General features: G+C 64.9%; 3 protein-coding genes across 3 annotated transcripts; 2 read left to right on the top strand and 1 right to left on the bottom strand.

Annotated features, from left to right (window-relative positions):
• The first annotated feature begins 39 nt into the window (after nucleotides 1-39).
• Nucleotides 40-2,645, top strand: CHLRE_08g375600v5 (uncharacterized protein). The gene is made up of 5 exons (XM_043065162.1): nucleotides 40-121; nucleotides 208-329; nucleotides 467-685; nucleotides 831-1,038; nucleotides 1,647-2,645. Exons 1-5 carry the CDS (start codon nucleotides 86-88, stop codon nucleotides 2,565-2,567), a joined length of 1,506 nt encoding a protein of 501 aa, XP_042922163.1. The 5' UTR covers nucleotides 40-85; the 3' UTR covers nucleotides 2,568-2,645.
• Nucleotides 2,646-2,654: 9 nt separating this feature from the next.
• On the bottom strand, nucleotides 2,655-6,689 carry CHLRE_08g375550v5 (uncharacterized protein). Its single transcript, XM_001694335.2, has 10 exons — nucleotides 6,523-6,689; nucleotides 6,339-6,396; nucleotides 5,983-6,062; nucleotides 5,554-5,597; nucleotides 5,039-5,128; nucleotides 4,570-4,616; nucleotides 4,304-4,373; nucleotides 3,992-4,061; nucleotides 3,689-3,739; nucleotides 2,655-3,429 (listed from the first exon to the last, which is right to left on the bottom strand). The coding sequence occupies exons 2-10, from the start codon at nucleotides 6,362-6,364 to the stop codon at nucleotides 3,197-3,199; spliced, it is 711 nt and encodes a 236-aa protein (XP_001694387.2). The 5' UTR covers nucleotides 6,365-6,396; nucleotides 6,523-6,689; the 3' UTR covers nucleotides 2,655-3,196.
• A 100-nt stretch (nucleotides 6,690-6,789) lies between these two features.
• Nucleotides 6,790-15,405, top strand: CHLRE_08g375500v5 (uncharacterized protein). The gene is made up of 15 exons (XM_043065161.1): nucleotides 6,790-7,492; nucleotides 8,030-8,134; nucleotides 8,489-8,586; nucleotides 9,019-9,168; nucleotides 9,725-9,794; nucleotides 10,322-10,393; nucleotides 10,864-10,983; nucleotides 11,205-11,395; nucleotides 11,629-11,737; nucleotides 12,119-12,214; nucleotides 12,589-12,676; nucleotides 13,035-13,177; nucleotides 13,437-13,546; nucleotides 13,900-14,032; nucleotides 14,177-15,405. The coding sequence occupies exons 1-15, from the start codon at nucleotides 7,025-7,027 to the stop codon at nucleotides 14,321-14,323; spliced, it is 2,100 nt and encodes a 699-aa protein (XP_042922162.1). The 5' UTR covers nucleotides 6,790-7,024; the 3' UTR covers nucleotides 14,324-15,405.
• Nucleotides 15,406-15,443: the final 38 nt, after the last annotated feature.

The following is a 15,443-nucleotide window of genomic DNA, read 5'->3' as shown; positions in this document are numbered from 1 at the left end:
TAAAATGCCTCGCTAGCCCTCAATGCTGTATAGACCCTTTCCATGACCCTTACTGTTCATAGTAGCCAGCTCCTAGGGTGCCACAATGCACCCTGCCGAGCTCGGCAAAGAAGATTGGTATGCAAGGCGGCCGCCGCGACCACCGTGCCGGCGCCTGTACCAGCTTTGCGAGGCCTGTACACAAGTCCTACAAGCAAACCTCTACAGTCTGGTCATTTAGACGTCGGTGATGGGCACCAAGTCTATTTCGAGGTGCATGGCGCGGAAAATGGCGTTCCTGCGCTGGTTGTCCACGGCGGCCCGGGTGCCGGCTGCTACTTGAACCACACGTGAGTTCGACTAAGGGTTTCTGCGCCTCCAGGTTGTTTGCGGCCGCCGCCGGGGCTTTCGAATTGAGCCTGCGTCTGTGCAGCCGCCACAGTTCTGGCCTTGCGTACTAAACCTTTCCCATTTTCCTGTCATCTAGGCGCTTCTTTGATCTGGAGCGCTACAAGGTAGTGCTTCTGGACCAGCGCGGCTGCGGTCGGTCCACGCCGCGAGGATGCCTCTCGGCCAACACTACCCAGCACCTGGTCAGCGACATGGAGGCCCTCCGGCGACACCTGGGCCTCAGCCGCTGGCTGCTGTTCGGGGGCTCTTGGGGCGTGGCGCTGTCGCTCGCGTACGCGCTGCAGCATCCCGACAGGTGAGGATCAGGGCAGCAGTTGCCGCTGGCCCGGCACGCCGCCGGACCGTTTGCGGTCGGCGCTTCCCAACCAGCGAATGTCCCACCTGCTCGCGCCGTTGCAATAGTGTCCTAAAACCCTTCCGTCCGCCATTCACGCGCACAGGGTGCTGGCCATGGTGCTTCGCGGCGTATGCACCATGCGGGACTCCGAGATCCACTGGATGTTCGGCGGCGGCGCGGGCGCACTCAAGCCCTGGGCATGGCAGCGCTTCCTCGACCACCTGGGTGATGACCCCGCAGACCGAGCCAATCCCCTCCTCGCCTACTACGCCCGGCTTCTGTCGCCCGATGCAAACGTCCGTGACGCAGCGGTGAGTCTGCTTGCAGCACCGGCGGGGTCGGGGGCAGGGGCACGCATGCATGGAGTACATGGTGGTCTGAATACATGCGGCTGGTTGGAGCCCTGATGATTTACAAGTTCCGAAGCGGGCGTTACTTCCCGTTAAAATGCGGAAACTATGTTATTTATACGTCTTTCGCTCCTATCTGAGCTTCATCGCTGCCGCGCATGGCGGCACCGCCACGCCGCCACTGCATTTCCATGTGCACCCTCATCTACTTCCATGGCCGTGTCAGCAATGATGGCACTAACACAAGGCATAGTTCAACTGAGCTCGGGGCTACCACCCCGCTGATAGAGAAACCTCTTTCTGTGTTCCTGAGCTACTCACTCGGCCAAACCCATCACCTCATGTTGCATGCATACACACGCATGTACAATCGCACCCGTCGCTCGGCGCCCTGTGATGCTTGCAAATGACAAGCATATATCTGATCTATGAAGATACCATTTTTTGCCTGAGGCCCGCTCGAGCTGCTCCCTGCACACACGCACCACGCACCCAACACATACCCATACACCATGCCAAAACAAGTGCGAGCTCTAACCTGCCTCACCCTTCGCTCTGTCTGCGCACAGGCTCGAAGCTGGATGGAGCTGGAAATGGCGGTCGGCTTCGACTCGCGCTCCCAGCTGCTGGACTGGGACGGCGAGCGGTGGGCCTACGAGACCTTCCCGGCCGCACCCGACTCGCGCAAGCCGCTGAGCGCGCTGCAGCCTCGGCCCGCGTCCTCCTCTCCTGTGTCCGCGGCCCCTACCTCGACTCCTCGTCCCTCGGCCACGGAGGCAAATGCGAAGGCTGCAGCAGCGGGCCCCGCTGCCGCGGCGGCGGAGCTTCTGGCTCGGGGCCTGGCGTTCCGAGGCGACGCCCGCATGTCTGGCAGCACGGCCCAGGCGTTGTTGGAGTGCCACTACAGCGTGCACGGCGCATTCCTCCGCGGCAGCAGCACCACCACCACCACCCGCAACGGCAACGGCAGTAGCACCGATGGCAGCAGCACCGGCATAAGCAGTCGCAGCCTGAGCAGCGTCGGCGGCAGCATGGACGGCGACCAGCCAGGCACCCTGCCGCGGCCGCAGCGTCCCGGGCCCCGCTCGCGGCAGCCCCCGCCACCCGCCCTCGCCCCAACCTCTTCACCGTCCTCACCCGCCGTCCCTCCGGCGGCCCGGGCCACCCCTAGCCACTGGCCACCGCTGCTGCACAGCGTGGGCTCGGGTCGGCTGAGCGGCATCCCCGCTGTGGCCGTGCACGGCCAGCTGGACTTCGTGTGCCCCGCCACCACGGCCTACGAGCTGTGCCGCGCCTGGCCGGAGCTGCGGCTGCGGCTGGTGCCAGGCGCCGGCCACAGCATGTACGACCCCGCCATCACACACGAGCTGGTGGAGGCCACACGGCTGCTGTACGACGCGGCGGCGGCCCGGTACTACGGCGGCAGCGGTGATGGCGATGCTGGCGTTGGCATCGGCAGCAGCGGCAGCGCCGGCGGTAGCAAGGGATAACCGCGCAACGGAGCAGAGGGGAACAGCGGGCCTTGCTGGCGCGCAACGTGTAGGCAGCGGAGGCGGGTCGCCAACACCTTGTCCTGCCAACAGCCATTCTTACACAATTCAGGCCAGGCCTGCCAGCACTGCGCCGCTCCTACGTCGCTCGCGTTCGTGTATCATAGATGTCAATCTTCGCAACTATAGTTTGTGCGCATGCAGTCGATTCCTGCTTCGCACAACGGTGTTTTTGAACACCTCAAAGCCCTGCACGGTTTGCGCCTAAAGCCCTAAAGCCAAGCGAAGTGTCCTATGAAGTGGCTCAACCCTGGAAACACCTGCTTGTTCAGAGAGCTGGCAGTCTTACAACGCAACACATGATCCCACATCGTGGATGCCGCTCTTGAACTTAGCGCTCTGCCCAGTCCAATCTCAACCGCGTTGCCGCCCTTGGCAGTTAGCGGACCCCTTCACCTAGTCCGCACGCAAAATATCCGGCACCTCATCTTTCTACACCGCGCACCGGCTTCGTCATTGCTCCATTGCTTCGCCACTGCTCCCTTTCTTGCCACGTTTGCATCCACACGCGCCGCTCATAACGCCCCACTCGGTAATCCACCTATCCATCGACATCGACATTCCAGGCCCTACTCGAAGCCCTTCTTGGGCAGCCGCGCCTTTTCGCGCTTGGCCTCCTTGTCCGCCGCCTTCTCCGCCGCCTTCTCCGCGCGGCGGCTGGCGGCGGCGGGGCCGCGGTAGTCCGCCGCCTTGAGCGCCAGGCCCACGGCGTGCGGGTCCTGGCCGCCCAGCGCCGTGTCCCAGCGCACCAGGCTGAAGGCGCCGTCCGGCCGCTGCTCCCAGCCCCGGAACACCGACTCGGCTGCAGCGGGCGGGAAGGAGGGTGCGGATTATGTGCCCAAGCCCAACGAATTGGTAGGGGTAGGCGTAGTTACATAGCGCGTAGCCCAATGAATAGGTAGGGGTAGGCGTACAGGGGCATGGGGGCACGGGGCACGGGGCGGAGGGCTTGAAAGTCCTCGCAGCACACCGCCATAGGGTGCTCCCACGTGGAGGTTACGTTGAAACCCATCCCCTGCAGCCCGCAAAGGCAGACCGCCACCAGCAGAGCCCGCACTCACAGATGGTGCCGCTGGGGCCGCCCAGGTAGCGCAGGGGCACACCGCCAGGGACTGTGTGCGTGGGCGAGTGTGCGTGGCGGGGGTTGGGCGGGCGGGTGTGAGAGCAGGTGTGCGAGTAGCGGTGGGCGGAAGACTGGGGAGCGGCGGGGGGTTACGGCAAGGAGCAAAGCAAAGCTCGGTAGCAGCGCCCTGGTTCCAAGCCCCTAAGACGTGGCGCGCACAAGAACCCTGGCGACCATGCGTGCTTCGAACCCGCATCTTCAAGTTTCCGCCCAAGCCCAAGTTCCCTTCTCCACGGCTTACGGCGCTCAATGAAGACCAGCGGGCAGCCCGGCTTGAGCACCCGCAGCGCCTCAGCCAGAAAAGCGTTCCGCTGCATTCGCAAAACCACAGGGTGGGATGTTGAAAGGCAGGCGTGGCAGGCCCAAGCTCATTCCGAAGCCTCGCTGAAGCCGCCCTGATGATTACGGTACGTCTCCTCGTACATTTCCTGCTCGCTCTACTATTTTACTCCCTTTCAAAACGCAGGCGCGCATCCGCCTTTCTCCTGAAACATACAACTGCCATTGTTCTCCCTCCAACACACCCACAGAACGCACGCACGCACGCACGCACCTGCATCTCCGACATGCCCGCCAGCGCGCCAAGCGACACCACCGCATCCACACTCGAGTCAGCCGCAAACCTGGGGCGCAAAAAGAAAGGCTTGTCACAGCAAAGTGCAGGGCCATGTTGCACGCGCGCTCTATGCCACACCAGCGGCCAGGCATCCATGCGACTCGAACCCAGGAAAGCAACATCACAAGACCCCAAGCAAGTACGGTGGTCAGGGCGATAGGGGCGGCCCATGGAGACGGGTGGCCCGTGCGACCGCCACTCACCCCAGGTTGGCGGGCGACTGCTGCTTGGCCACCGCCGGGATGGCAGCCTGCGCGGTTTTGACAAAGTTGGTCACAGATTGGGGCTTGCTTCTGCTGCCCCTGCTCCAGCTTCTGCTCTTGCTGCCCCTGCTGCTGCCAGCCACCCAGAGCCTGGTCTGTCCGCCCTGGAAACAACGCCCGGTCCAACGTACGCATGGACAGGGCCCATGTGCAAGTGCGCAATGCCGCCTCCCAAGGTGTACTGCCCTGCCCTGCCCTGCCCTGCCCTGCCCTGCCCTGCCCTGCCCTGCCCTGCCCTGCCCTGCCCTGCCCTGCCCTGCCCTGCCCTGCCCTGCCCTGCCCTGCCCTGCCCTGCCCTGCCCTGCCCTGCCCTGCCCTGCCCTGCCCTGCCCTGCCCTGCCCTGCCCTGCCCTGCCCCGCCCCGCCCCCGCCCCCGCCCCCGCCCCCGCCCCTGCACCGCCCCGCACACCTGCAGCGCGACCTGCTCGATAAGGCCCTTCTTGACCTCCTCGCCCACCACCGTGATCTGGGCTGTGGACTTGGGGTAGTAGTACAACTCCTGTCGCGGGTGTGAGCCAGTGCACGTGAGAGCGTGCGGCGTCATGTGGCGTGTGCTAGAGTGCATGTGCGAGTGCATGCACCCCCTCTGCGCAAGCGCGCCCGACCCCGCTACCCAAATGCATGTCATTTTGGAGGACAGGCACGCCCACGTGCCCGACGTTTTACCCCTTTGCAACCGCCCGTTGACTGCATGCCGACCTGCCGTCACACAGGTGAGGGCTCCAGGCGACCAATGCACACGTGCTCCTACCCCGCTCCCGGCCGCCATTCCCTCACTCAGCTCCGCCCCAGCTCCGCCCCAACTCCGCCCCAGCTGCGCCCTAGTCCCACCCCAGCACCGCCCCAGCTCCGCCTCAGCTCCGCCCCAGCTCCGCCTCAGCTCCGCCCCAATTCCCCCCCCCCCCCAGCTCCGCGCCGGCCCACCTTGGTGCCTCCCTGCAGCTGGATCACACGTGGCCCGGGGTCACCTGCACGTGGGGCACATGAGGTCAGCAGCGTAGACAGTGAGTAGCAGTGACCTGCGCAAGCAGGCCGAAGCGCGACAGCCAAGTGGTCCTTCATAATGTACCCGCCGAACACCCGGCGACGCTTCGGCCCACCCATCGGGCCCTGCACCCTGCATCACGCAGCTTTTCCACTACCACGGCCCTCGCCCGGCCTATCGGCCGCCCCTGGTCTCAACATGACTGCATGTAGCGTTGACGTCGAGGGTCCTGTGTGTCTGGCCCAACTCTTTCACTCAGATAGGCCCATACCTGCAGCTGCCTGCTGCGCCGTGCCCTCCGCTGCCGGCCCCTTGCCGCACCCGGGCACCTGACACGCCCGCCCCCCTGCTGGCATCCACCGGCTCACCTCGTGGCACGTTGTTAGTGAGCATGGAGGCGGTGATGACCTCCATTTGCCCGTACATGGCGAACTTCCAGGCGCCCACACTGAGATGTTTTAGTGTGTGAACGGGAGGGTGTGGCGGAGCGGATGGGGAGTGAATGGGGAGCGGGTGGGGAGCAGTCGCGGAGCAGTTGGAAAGCAGTACTGGAGACGTGGCGGGTGGCAAGTGGCGGGTGCGGGCGGATTGGATTGGGCACCTGGTCACACGGCGTCGCGGACGGTGTTGGGGCAGGGCCGCTTGTATGCGTGGTGCGGCCGCACATGCCCAATGCGCACGGCGTGCATGTACCAAACAGGAGGTGCCACGTGGGGGCACTTACCCGCCTGCAGCTAGCAGGGGCACCATCGCTAGCAACCCGGCGGAGTCCTCCAGCACGGCTGCAGTGCGGCGCGCCGAGTTGGCACATACACACAGTCGGTTTTGAAGATCATTAGCATCGTGACACCGGACCCGCTGTATCATTCAATGTATACGAGTTTATACACGACACACGCAAGCTCTACCTCGGGTTTGCACAGGCACGCGTCTTGGCTGCCTTGCGCGACATCCGGTGCGCCCTGTACCAAACGGCTTGGCTGTAAATGATGTCTGTTTGAGCATGGTATTCATCGTAGGCACAGGGAAATAGCACTGAGCCCTAGCTTCTGAGCTTCAGCCATCGTAGAAGCACTTCTACTTGCGCCCATGCAACCAATCGGGGAAAGCCCTGGACTAGCCTACTTGCTGCCCAAACCTGGCAATTACTTTGACCATACTTCCCACCCCCTAAACTAAACCTAACTGCCGGCAATAAGGCGTGACTTGAGAGGACGTTGAGAGGCGCGAAACTAACAAGGACACCTCACTGTTCTGCCAAACACCACCCCGCATACTTTAACAACTGTAAAATAGCCTTACACGATACAAAGAATATCTTTTGCGTGATCCCTGGCAGCCCAAAGAGTGTTCAACTCAAAGAACGCAGAGAGCAGCTGCAGCAGGGCCAGCCCTGCAAACTGAGCCGCGATGTGCGGCATCGTGGGCTATTACACATTCAATGTCCAACGGGACTTGAAATTCGTGCTGGACTGCCTATTCAACGGATTGAAGCGCCTTGAGTACCGCGGCTATGACTCCGCGGGCATTGCGTTCGACGTGGTGGACGCGTACCCGCTGACGCAGAAGCTCGCCGATGGCACCCAGGCTGTGATCTCGGAGGAGAACGGCGTGCTGGAGTCGGTCGGGCCGCTGATCATCAAGGAGGTGGGCAAGGTGGACGCGCTGGAGCGCCTGGCCCACGAGACCATCGCGCGGGACCAGCTGGACCTCAAACGGGAGTTCCGCAGCCAGGTCGGCATCGCGCACACGCGCTGGGCCACGCACGGCCCGCCGTCGGTGGTGAACAGCCACCCCATCCCGTCGGACCCGGAGGGCCAGTTCGTGGTGGTGCACAACGGCATCATCACCAACTACAACCTCATTAAGGACTTCCTGGTGCGTTGCCACGCAATGCTGCTAATGAGGGCGCCCCAGCCGCTAGTCCGGTGCTTGGGGTTTTCGGCATAGCTGTTCCTGTCGAGGCGCCGCCGGGATGCGCCGGGGTGCTGCTGCAGCCAGGCTCGCGGCAGTAGCACGGGGGCGGCACACGACCGGGTGCATGGCCATGCGCTTGCAGGCACCGCCCTGCAGGCAGCCCGCACTGCAATGAACACACGCCGAACCAGTGTCACAGCGCGGCTAGCAGCCGGCGGCCAGTATACGGGCTTCGGGTTGAATGCAAGTTAGGTTGCGCGCAGCTCACAGCTATGCGGCAAGCGCAGCGCTAGCCCACCACAACCAACCACATCCCAACACATCCACAACACATGCACCACGGACACCGACACCACACACCTTGATAAGCCTGCAAGCATGCCTCACACACGCGCCGTCACCATCACCACCACCACTGTTCTGCGCCATACTCCACGCTCCGCACACCCACATACCCTACACGCCCCGCGCCCCACGCACATGCTCCACACTCCACAGATCAAGCACGGCGAGGTGTTCAAAACGGAGACGGACACGGAGGTCATCCCCAAGCTGTGCAAGTTCGTGTACGACCGCCTGGGCGAGCGCGTGCCCTTCCCCAAGGTGGGGAGCGGGTGGTGGGGGCGGTGGCTAGGGCTGGAGGGCTGCAACGGGCGATATCGGTCGGTGGTCGCGGAATGAATGCCAGTCTGCGACACGCGGCCAACGAGTGAAGGCTGCGGATTGTGGGGCCTGCGGATTGGCACGTGCTAGCGCATGATGGGATGGGCGTGGGCCTGGTTGGGAAAGCGCGGGCGGCATCACTGTCGGAACCACTGCTTAAAGCACCGCCGAAATTACTGCCTAAACCACCTGTTAACCACTGCTTAACCACCGCCGAAACCACTGCCACCACTGCCACCCATACCACCACTGACCACTCACACCGCCCACGCCCGCGACATGCCGCGGCTGCAGCTGGTGATGGAGGTGCTGAAGAAGCTGGAGGGCGCCTACGCAGTGCTGGTCAAGAGCACGCACTACCCGGGGGAGCTGGTGGCGTGCAAGCGCGGCAGGTGGGCATGTGGTGGAGGAGCTGGAGGAGGGGTTAAAGAAGAGGAGGCGCAGGACGAGGAGGAGATGGAGGTGGAGCATGGGGAGGAGGAGGACGAGCTGGCAGCGGAGAAGGCGTGGTGGCGGAAGTGCCGGGGGCGAGAGGACGTGGCAGCATGGCCGGGGGTGTGGGAGTGGGTGGGCGCCCGGCTGCGGCGGCGTTGAGCAGGGGGCTGCCTGCTTACACGCACTCTCGGTGTGCAGCTGCCCCCGCCTACCCATCACACATATCACATCCACGAATCACAGCACCCCCGAGCTCACCTTGCCCCCCCCCTCTCTGTCCGCCTCCCGTCTACCATTTTCTTAGCTAATCATGAATGTAACTCCCCCCCCCCACACACACACACTCTCCGCCTGCCGTGCCGCCCTGCCGCCCTGGTGCCCTGCTGCAGCCCCATGATCCTGGGCATCAAGGAGGTGCCCGGCCAGCGCCGCACCAGCTTCAACCGCCTGCACGACGCCTCCGACACCAAGTGGCGCCGCGAGTCCATCGAGTGCTTCATCGCCTCGGACGCCTCCGCAGTCATCGAGCACACCAAGCGGTGGGGAGCCGGGGCTGGGCAGGGCAGGGTGAGGGCGAGCGGGGCGGGGCGGTGTGGGGCAGGGCGGGCGGGGCAGGGCGCTGGGGCTGATGCCGTCCTCTGCTGTCCGCGCTGTCAGTCAGCTCGGAGTCCGGTGGCTGCGGGGGGGCGGGCGGCGCGCGGGTGGGGTCCAGCTCGCCGGACTTCTCCTTGGGTTTGTGCTGGGACGGCACGTGGCCGTCCGTGACCAGCTTGGTCAGCACGCGCGTGAGCACGAGTCAGGCGGGCAAGCACGCAAAGCACATGCAATCTTCGCGTGCTGAGCCACCCGGCCCCTGCTCACGTGCGTGCTGACCAAGTCCGCCGAGCCCGTGTCACGAGGGGGCGGGGTCGCACGCGGGGGTGGCGACCGGGAGTGAGGTTGGGCCGGGGCGGCGGCCGCGGGGTGGAAAGTGTGTCTTGCTCCATTGGGGTCTGCCTCGGACCGTTGCTCAGACGTGCAGAAATTGCATGACCAGGTGTGCGTGAGCGACTCCTTACCCGCCTCATCCTCTTCCTCGTCTTCCTTTTCCTGCAGCGTGATTGTGTTGGAGGACAACGACGTGCTGCACCTGTGCGGCGGCGGCTACGGCATCTACAACACGCAGGTGGGCGGGGCGGCAGCAGGTGGGGACGGCAGCGGGAGTGGCAGCGGGGGGCGGCGGCAGGTGGGGACGGCAGCGGGAGTGGCAGCGGGGGGCGGCGGCAGGTGGGGACGGCAGCGGGAGTGGCAGCGGGGGGCGGCGGCAGGTGGGGACGGCAGCGGGAGTGGCAGCGGGGGCGGCGGCAGGTGGGGACGGCAGCGGGGGCCGCAGCGGGGGGGCGGCAGCGGGGGGGGGCAGCTGGGGCGGCGGCAGCGGGGCGGCAGCGGGAGGGAGCGGGGCAGCGTGGGGCGGGGTGGTCGCTGGTGCGTCAGGTGGAACGTCAGAGAGGGAGGGTGCACGGTGGAGTTGGAGCTGCCCAGCTGCTCGGCTGTGTGTGTGGATGATCCACAAGCGGAAATGGGTCACCGGTCCTATGTGGAGGTATAACACACAATCAGTGGACGGGAATGCGGGCATTGACTTTCTGGCATTCTTGCCGACGCGTTGCCTCACTGGCTTATTTACACGCCTGCATGTACACATACACACAGGGTGACAACGTGGAGGAGGCGGTGCCGCGTGTGCTGCTCACACTGCAGCTGGAGGTGGAGCAAATCATGAAGGTGGGGGTGGCGGCAAGGGGGCGGGGGACAAGCGGGGCCGGGCGAGGAGGGCGGGGGACAAGGGGGGCCGTGGCAAGTGGGGCGGGGGCGGGGACAAGGGGGGCGGGGGCGGGGGTAAGGTGCCGGGGCAAGGCAAGGGGGAAGGGCAGCAGCAGGCAGGGCAGCAGCAGGCAGGGAGGGCGCCAGGGAGGTCGGAAAGTAGAAGTCCGGTCGGATGGGGCGTGGGGTGGGTCCGGGCGGCAAGGCGTTGGCTGGCGTTGCGCATGATTGGAGATTGCGACATGCGGGGCGCGGGGCTGGACAGCGGAAGGCCCGGTACAGGCGCGGCTTGGGAGGGTCAGCGAAGACTGCAGACCAGGTGGCCAAGTGCTGGACACGCCCCTGCAGTGCATGCCTGGCTAACCCACGTGCCGCTAACCCCGCCTAACTATTTCCCTCCCCCTCCTCCTCCTCCGCTGGCTCCCCCCCAGGGCGGCTACGACCACTTCATGCAGAAGGAGATCCACGAGCAGCCGGAGAGCCTGCTGCAGACCATGCGCGGTCGAGTGCAGTTCCAGCGACCCGCGGTGGGCAACCCCTACCTCACGCAGGTGCGCAGCGGGAGTCAGAGGCGGGCCGGGCCGGTGTGTGTGGGTGTGGGTGTGGGCTGCAGCGGTGCAGCTGAGGGTACTGAGGGTTTGGGATACTATCCTTCCCTCCTCACCTTTGCTCCTATCGGCTATTGCTTCCTCACCGCCATTCCCTCGCCACCATTTTTCGGCGCCGCCGCCTCCTAACTAGCAAACCCCCGGACCCGCCGCCGCCCATGCAGCGCGTGAAGCTGGGCGGCCTGGTGGAGCACGGCGCCACCATCAGCCGCTGCCGCCGCATCCTGCTGGTGGCGTGCGGCACCTCCTTCCACGCCTGCCTGGCGGCGCGCGCCACGCTGGAGGAGATGTGCGAGGTGCCGGTGGTGCTGGAGCTGGCCTCGGACTTCCTGGACCGCCGCTGCCCCATCTTCAGGTGCGGGTCGGGGATGTGTCTGTGGGTGGGTGGGTGGGTGGGTGTGTTACAAACGAGAGAAAGCCCGCTCAGACGACGCCAGAGTGTGGGGGGGAGGGGCGCTTAGCCGTTCATCGGTTCATGTGTAGACGGAGTGACTCAGCCACAAGTTTGAATGGGGGCGCTCGAAAGGCGGGGGGTTGTAGATACCAGCCCAAACTAAACCGAACGCGCATGCCCCTTGCTGCCGCCAGGGACGACACGTGTTTCTTCCTGTCCCAGTCCGGCGAGACGGCGGACACGCTGCGGGCGCTCGAGTACAGCAAGGCGCACGGGGCGCTGTGCGTGGGCGTCACCAACACGGTGGGGCGGGCTCCTCGGAGGGTGGGAGAGTGGGAGGACGGGAGGGTGGGAGGATGGGAGGGTGGGAGGATGGGAGAGGCGGGTGTCCGGGAGAGTGGGAGCGTGGGGGGGGGGGGTGGCGTCAACTGCTGGGCAGGGCAGGGTGGCGGTACATGGGGATGCGCTGAGCGGGTTTGAGGGCGTGACCGACCCGACCGAACCTCATGTCACATTGCCCTCGTCCACTGGCGGCTCCTGCTGTGTCCAACCGTACGGCAATCTACACTGCATCGCGATCTCACAACGGTCAAACGCCCCAGCCCCACATCCCCAGACCCACACTTCCAAAACCCACATCCCCAAAACCCGTATCTTCCTCTCCTGCCCTGCCCCGCCCCGCAGGTGGGCTCCGCCATCAGCCGCATGACGCACTGCGGCGTGCACCTCAACGCCGGCTACGAGATCGGCGTGGCCAGCACCAAGGCCTACACCAGCCAGGTGGGCGCGTGCCACGTGCGTGTGCGTGTGCGTGGATGGACGTGGATGGGGCCGGAGGCCCGGCGGCGAATTCGGTTAGCTCACCCATATGCCACCACCGATGTGTGACTCACCCTTACCCTGCCTGCTCCCCTCCCCTCCTCCCTCCCCCCTGGGAACTCGGTGCATTTCGGGAATGGGGACTGTTGTCGCGTGCCACTCCGTTGTCAAGCATCGGCCACGCTCTCCTCCTCGCTCTATTGTATTGGGTTTGGTTTAGTCTGGGCTGGTATCTACAACCCCCCCCCCCCCCGCCTCCACCACCTTCCCTCCCCCTCCCGCCTCCACCACCTTCCCTCCACCTCCACCTCCGCCTCCTGCCCCCTCCCCGCCAGATCCTGGCCATCACCATGATGGCGCTGCAGCTGGCGGAGGACTCCATCAGCAAGCGCGAGCGCCGCGACTGCATCATTGACGAGCTGGGTGAGCGCACCCAGCGGGCGGGCTGTGGAGCGGGCGGGCTGTGGGCGGTGCGGCCTGGTGGGCGGTGCGGCCTGGTGGGCGGGGACTGGGTTGCCCTCGAGGTCGTCGCGGCTGTCTTGCCAGGTCAATGCCGGAGGGGGGGGCAGCAATCCCGCCCTCCTCAACCAATCACGCCTCCTTTCACTCCTCCAACCCCTCCGCTACCCGCCTGTGCCTCTGGACGTCGGCAGTTCCGTGTTTCGTACAAAGCGTTCGCATGAACGGCTCCCCCCCCCCGGTGGTTAAGTTTGGGCTGGTATCTACACACACACACACACACACACACACACACCGCTACCCCTACACACCGCACCCGCAGGCCAGCTGCCGGGCAAGGTGCGCAGCACGCTGATGCTGGACGGCGCCATGCGCGAGCTGGCGGAGCAGCTCAAGGGCGCGGGCAACCTGCTGTTCTTCGGGCGCGGGTACAACTACGCCACAGCGCTGGAGGCGGCGCTCAAGGTGGGGCCGAGGGCGGGGGGCCGTGGCGGGTCGGGACGGGTCGGGACGCGGAGAGGGGAAGCGGAAAGGGGCAGCGGCGGGATGCCGTTTGGGTTCGGGACGATGGCGGGGATGCGGGAGCTGGCACTTTACTTCAAGGCAGGATCAGCCAAAATATTTCAGGTGCTGATGTGGAGGGGGCGAGCGTTTTTTTGTCAGCCGGAAACGGGATATGTAACACGCATACGGCATGTTGTTGTCGCCGTCGGCTGTGTCGCAGGTGAAGGAGGTGGCCATCATCCACAGCGAGGGCATCCTGGCGGGCGAGATGAAGCACGGCCCGCTGGCGCTGGTGGACAAACACATGCCCATCGTCGTCATCGCCACGCGGTGAGGCGGAGAGCCAGAAAGAGGGGAGGATGCGGGGGGGCGATGACAGGCGGCGAGCAGGCTCCGCGGGAGTTTGCTATATAATGATCAGGATCAGGCACAGGGCAAAGTTGTCAACCCCAAATGCCTGCCGTTCCACCCCGCGTGTGGGTTAGGACCGAGTGCTGGAGCCGTGTCACGTTGGGTTCGGAGCTGACTCCCCTCCACCCATGATGGTACCTAAACGCATTCATCAACCCCCTCCACCACCCCTCCATCTTCTCCACCCTCTCCTCGCGCACCCCATCATCGCTTTCCACACCTCTTTCCTAACCGCAAATCCCGCCCCCCACTCCTCACCCGCGCCCCCGCAGCGACACCATGTACAAGAAGATGGAGTCGGTCATCCAGCAGCTGCTGGCGCGCGAGGCGCAGCTGTACATCCTGTGCAACGAGAACGACGAGTCCATGAAGCAGTACGAGGCCAAGGGCTGCAAGCTCATACAGGTGGGAGGGGTGGGTGAATGAGGTGGGAGGGGTGGGTGAATAAGTGTCATCTCCCCCCCCCTGCCCCGCTCCGCGCTCCCACCTATTGACTGCAAAGCCTCACCCCACCCACCCCGCTCTCCGCGCGCCTGCTGCCTGCCGCAGGTGCCCGAGACGGTGGACTGCCTGCAGCCGGTGATCAACATCGTGCCGCTGCAGCTGCTGTCGTACCACCTCACAGTGCTGCGCGGCTTCAACGTGGACCAGCCGCGCAACCTGGCCAAGAGCGTCACGGTGTCTGAGGAGCACTGAGCGCAGCGCTGAGTAGCCGGAGCAGGGAGGAGGAGGCAGAGGGAGGAGGGAGGTGGCAGAGGGAGGAGGGAGGTGGTAGAGGGGGGAGGGAGAGGGGGGAGGGGGGGAGGGGGTGGCGGAGGGGGAGGAGGATGAGGAGGGTAAGGAGGAAGGGAAGGCGTAGGCACGCGGACGGCGCGGTGTACCTATTATTCATATGTTTGCAGCACTCAGTTGTACGTGTCACGTGTGAACGTGTGCATGTGTTTACTCATGACTACGTGTGTACGTAAGCCCACCTCGCGCGGGTTCCCTGCTGTGGGCACGCTGGGTTCGTGGGGGGTGTTTAGGGTTAGGGCCAAGGGCAGGGGGTAGCTGGTGGTGGTGACCACGTGCGCGGGACGTGAGCCTCGAGGCATGTGCACGGTTGACGCAGAGCATTAGGTAGATGTGGAGGAGCTGGGGGGGATGACTGCGCGGGACGTTTCGTGTGCTGCGATAACTCCATATACAGCTTACAAGACCGAGACTTATGGCAAATGTGAAGCCAGCTAGAGGCGCGTGTTGTGCGGTTGCCTGGACGCACACAGGACTTGTGACTAGGCTGACTAGGGGTTTTGGCAACCGTGTACAGGGTGCGGCGCATGCGCGGGATGCCGCAGTGCAAAGTGCGGCATGCGATGGGTTCGCGAGCTCGCAACAGGCCGGTGAGCAGCAGGCGCGTGCATGGTTACGCGTGACGAACACGACGACAAGGACGCAAAGTATAACACCATGTGTGTGAGGGTGCTTGTGCTTGTGGGAGAGAGTGCGAGGGGTGCTTCATGGTGCTGGCAGGGGGAGTTGGACCCCTCGTCGCAAGCAGGGGGTTTTGAGATACGGCCCAGTCGGCAGAGGGAGTTTGCGGCGGGTGCCTATACCGCGTCGCCAGCAGCGGATGTGAGGTAGCTATACGGCCCAGTCAGCCTGTTGTTATGAAGAGAATCTCGTATGATGCGCGCACCGTCTTTGTGCCGGGGATGGATGGATTGAGGGGAAAGGGGTGAAGGAAAGGAGGGAGCGCAGCGCTGGATGGGGGCGGCGAGTAGCGCGGGCAGTGGGCAGACGGGGGGTTGCATTGGGCTCCGCGACAATCTCATTC

This window comes from Chlamydomonas reinhardtii, chromosome 8 (genome assembly GCF_000002595.2).
Source record: "Chlamydomonas reinhardtii strain CC-503 cw92 mt+ chromosome 8, whole genome shotgun sequence".
In the NCBI taxonomy this organism is placed as follows: Eukaryota; Viridiplantae; Chlorophyta; class Chlorophyceae; order Chlamydomonadales; family Chlamydomonadaceae; genus Chlamydomonas; species Chlamydomonas reinhardtii.
Note: the sequence above shows the minus strand (reverse complement) of the source record. Positions and strands in the feature narration are given on the sequence as shown.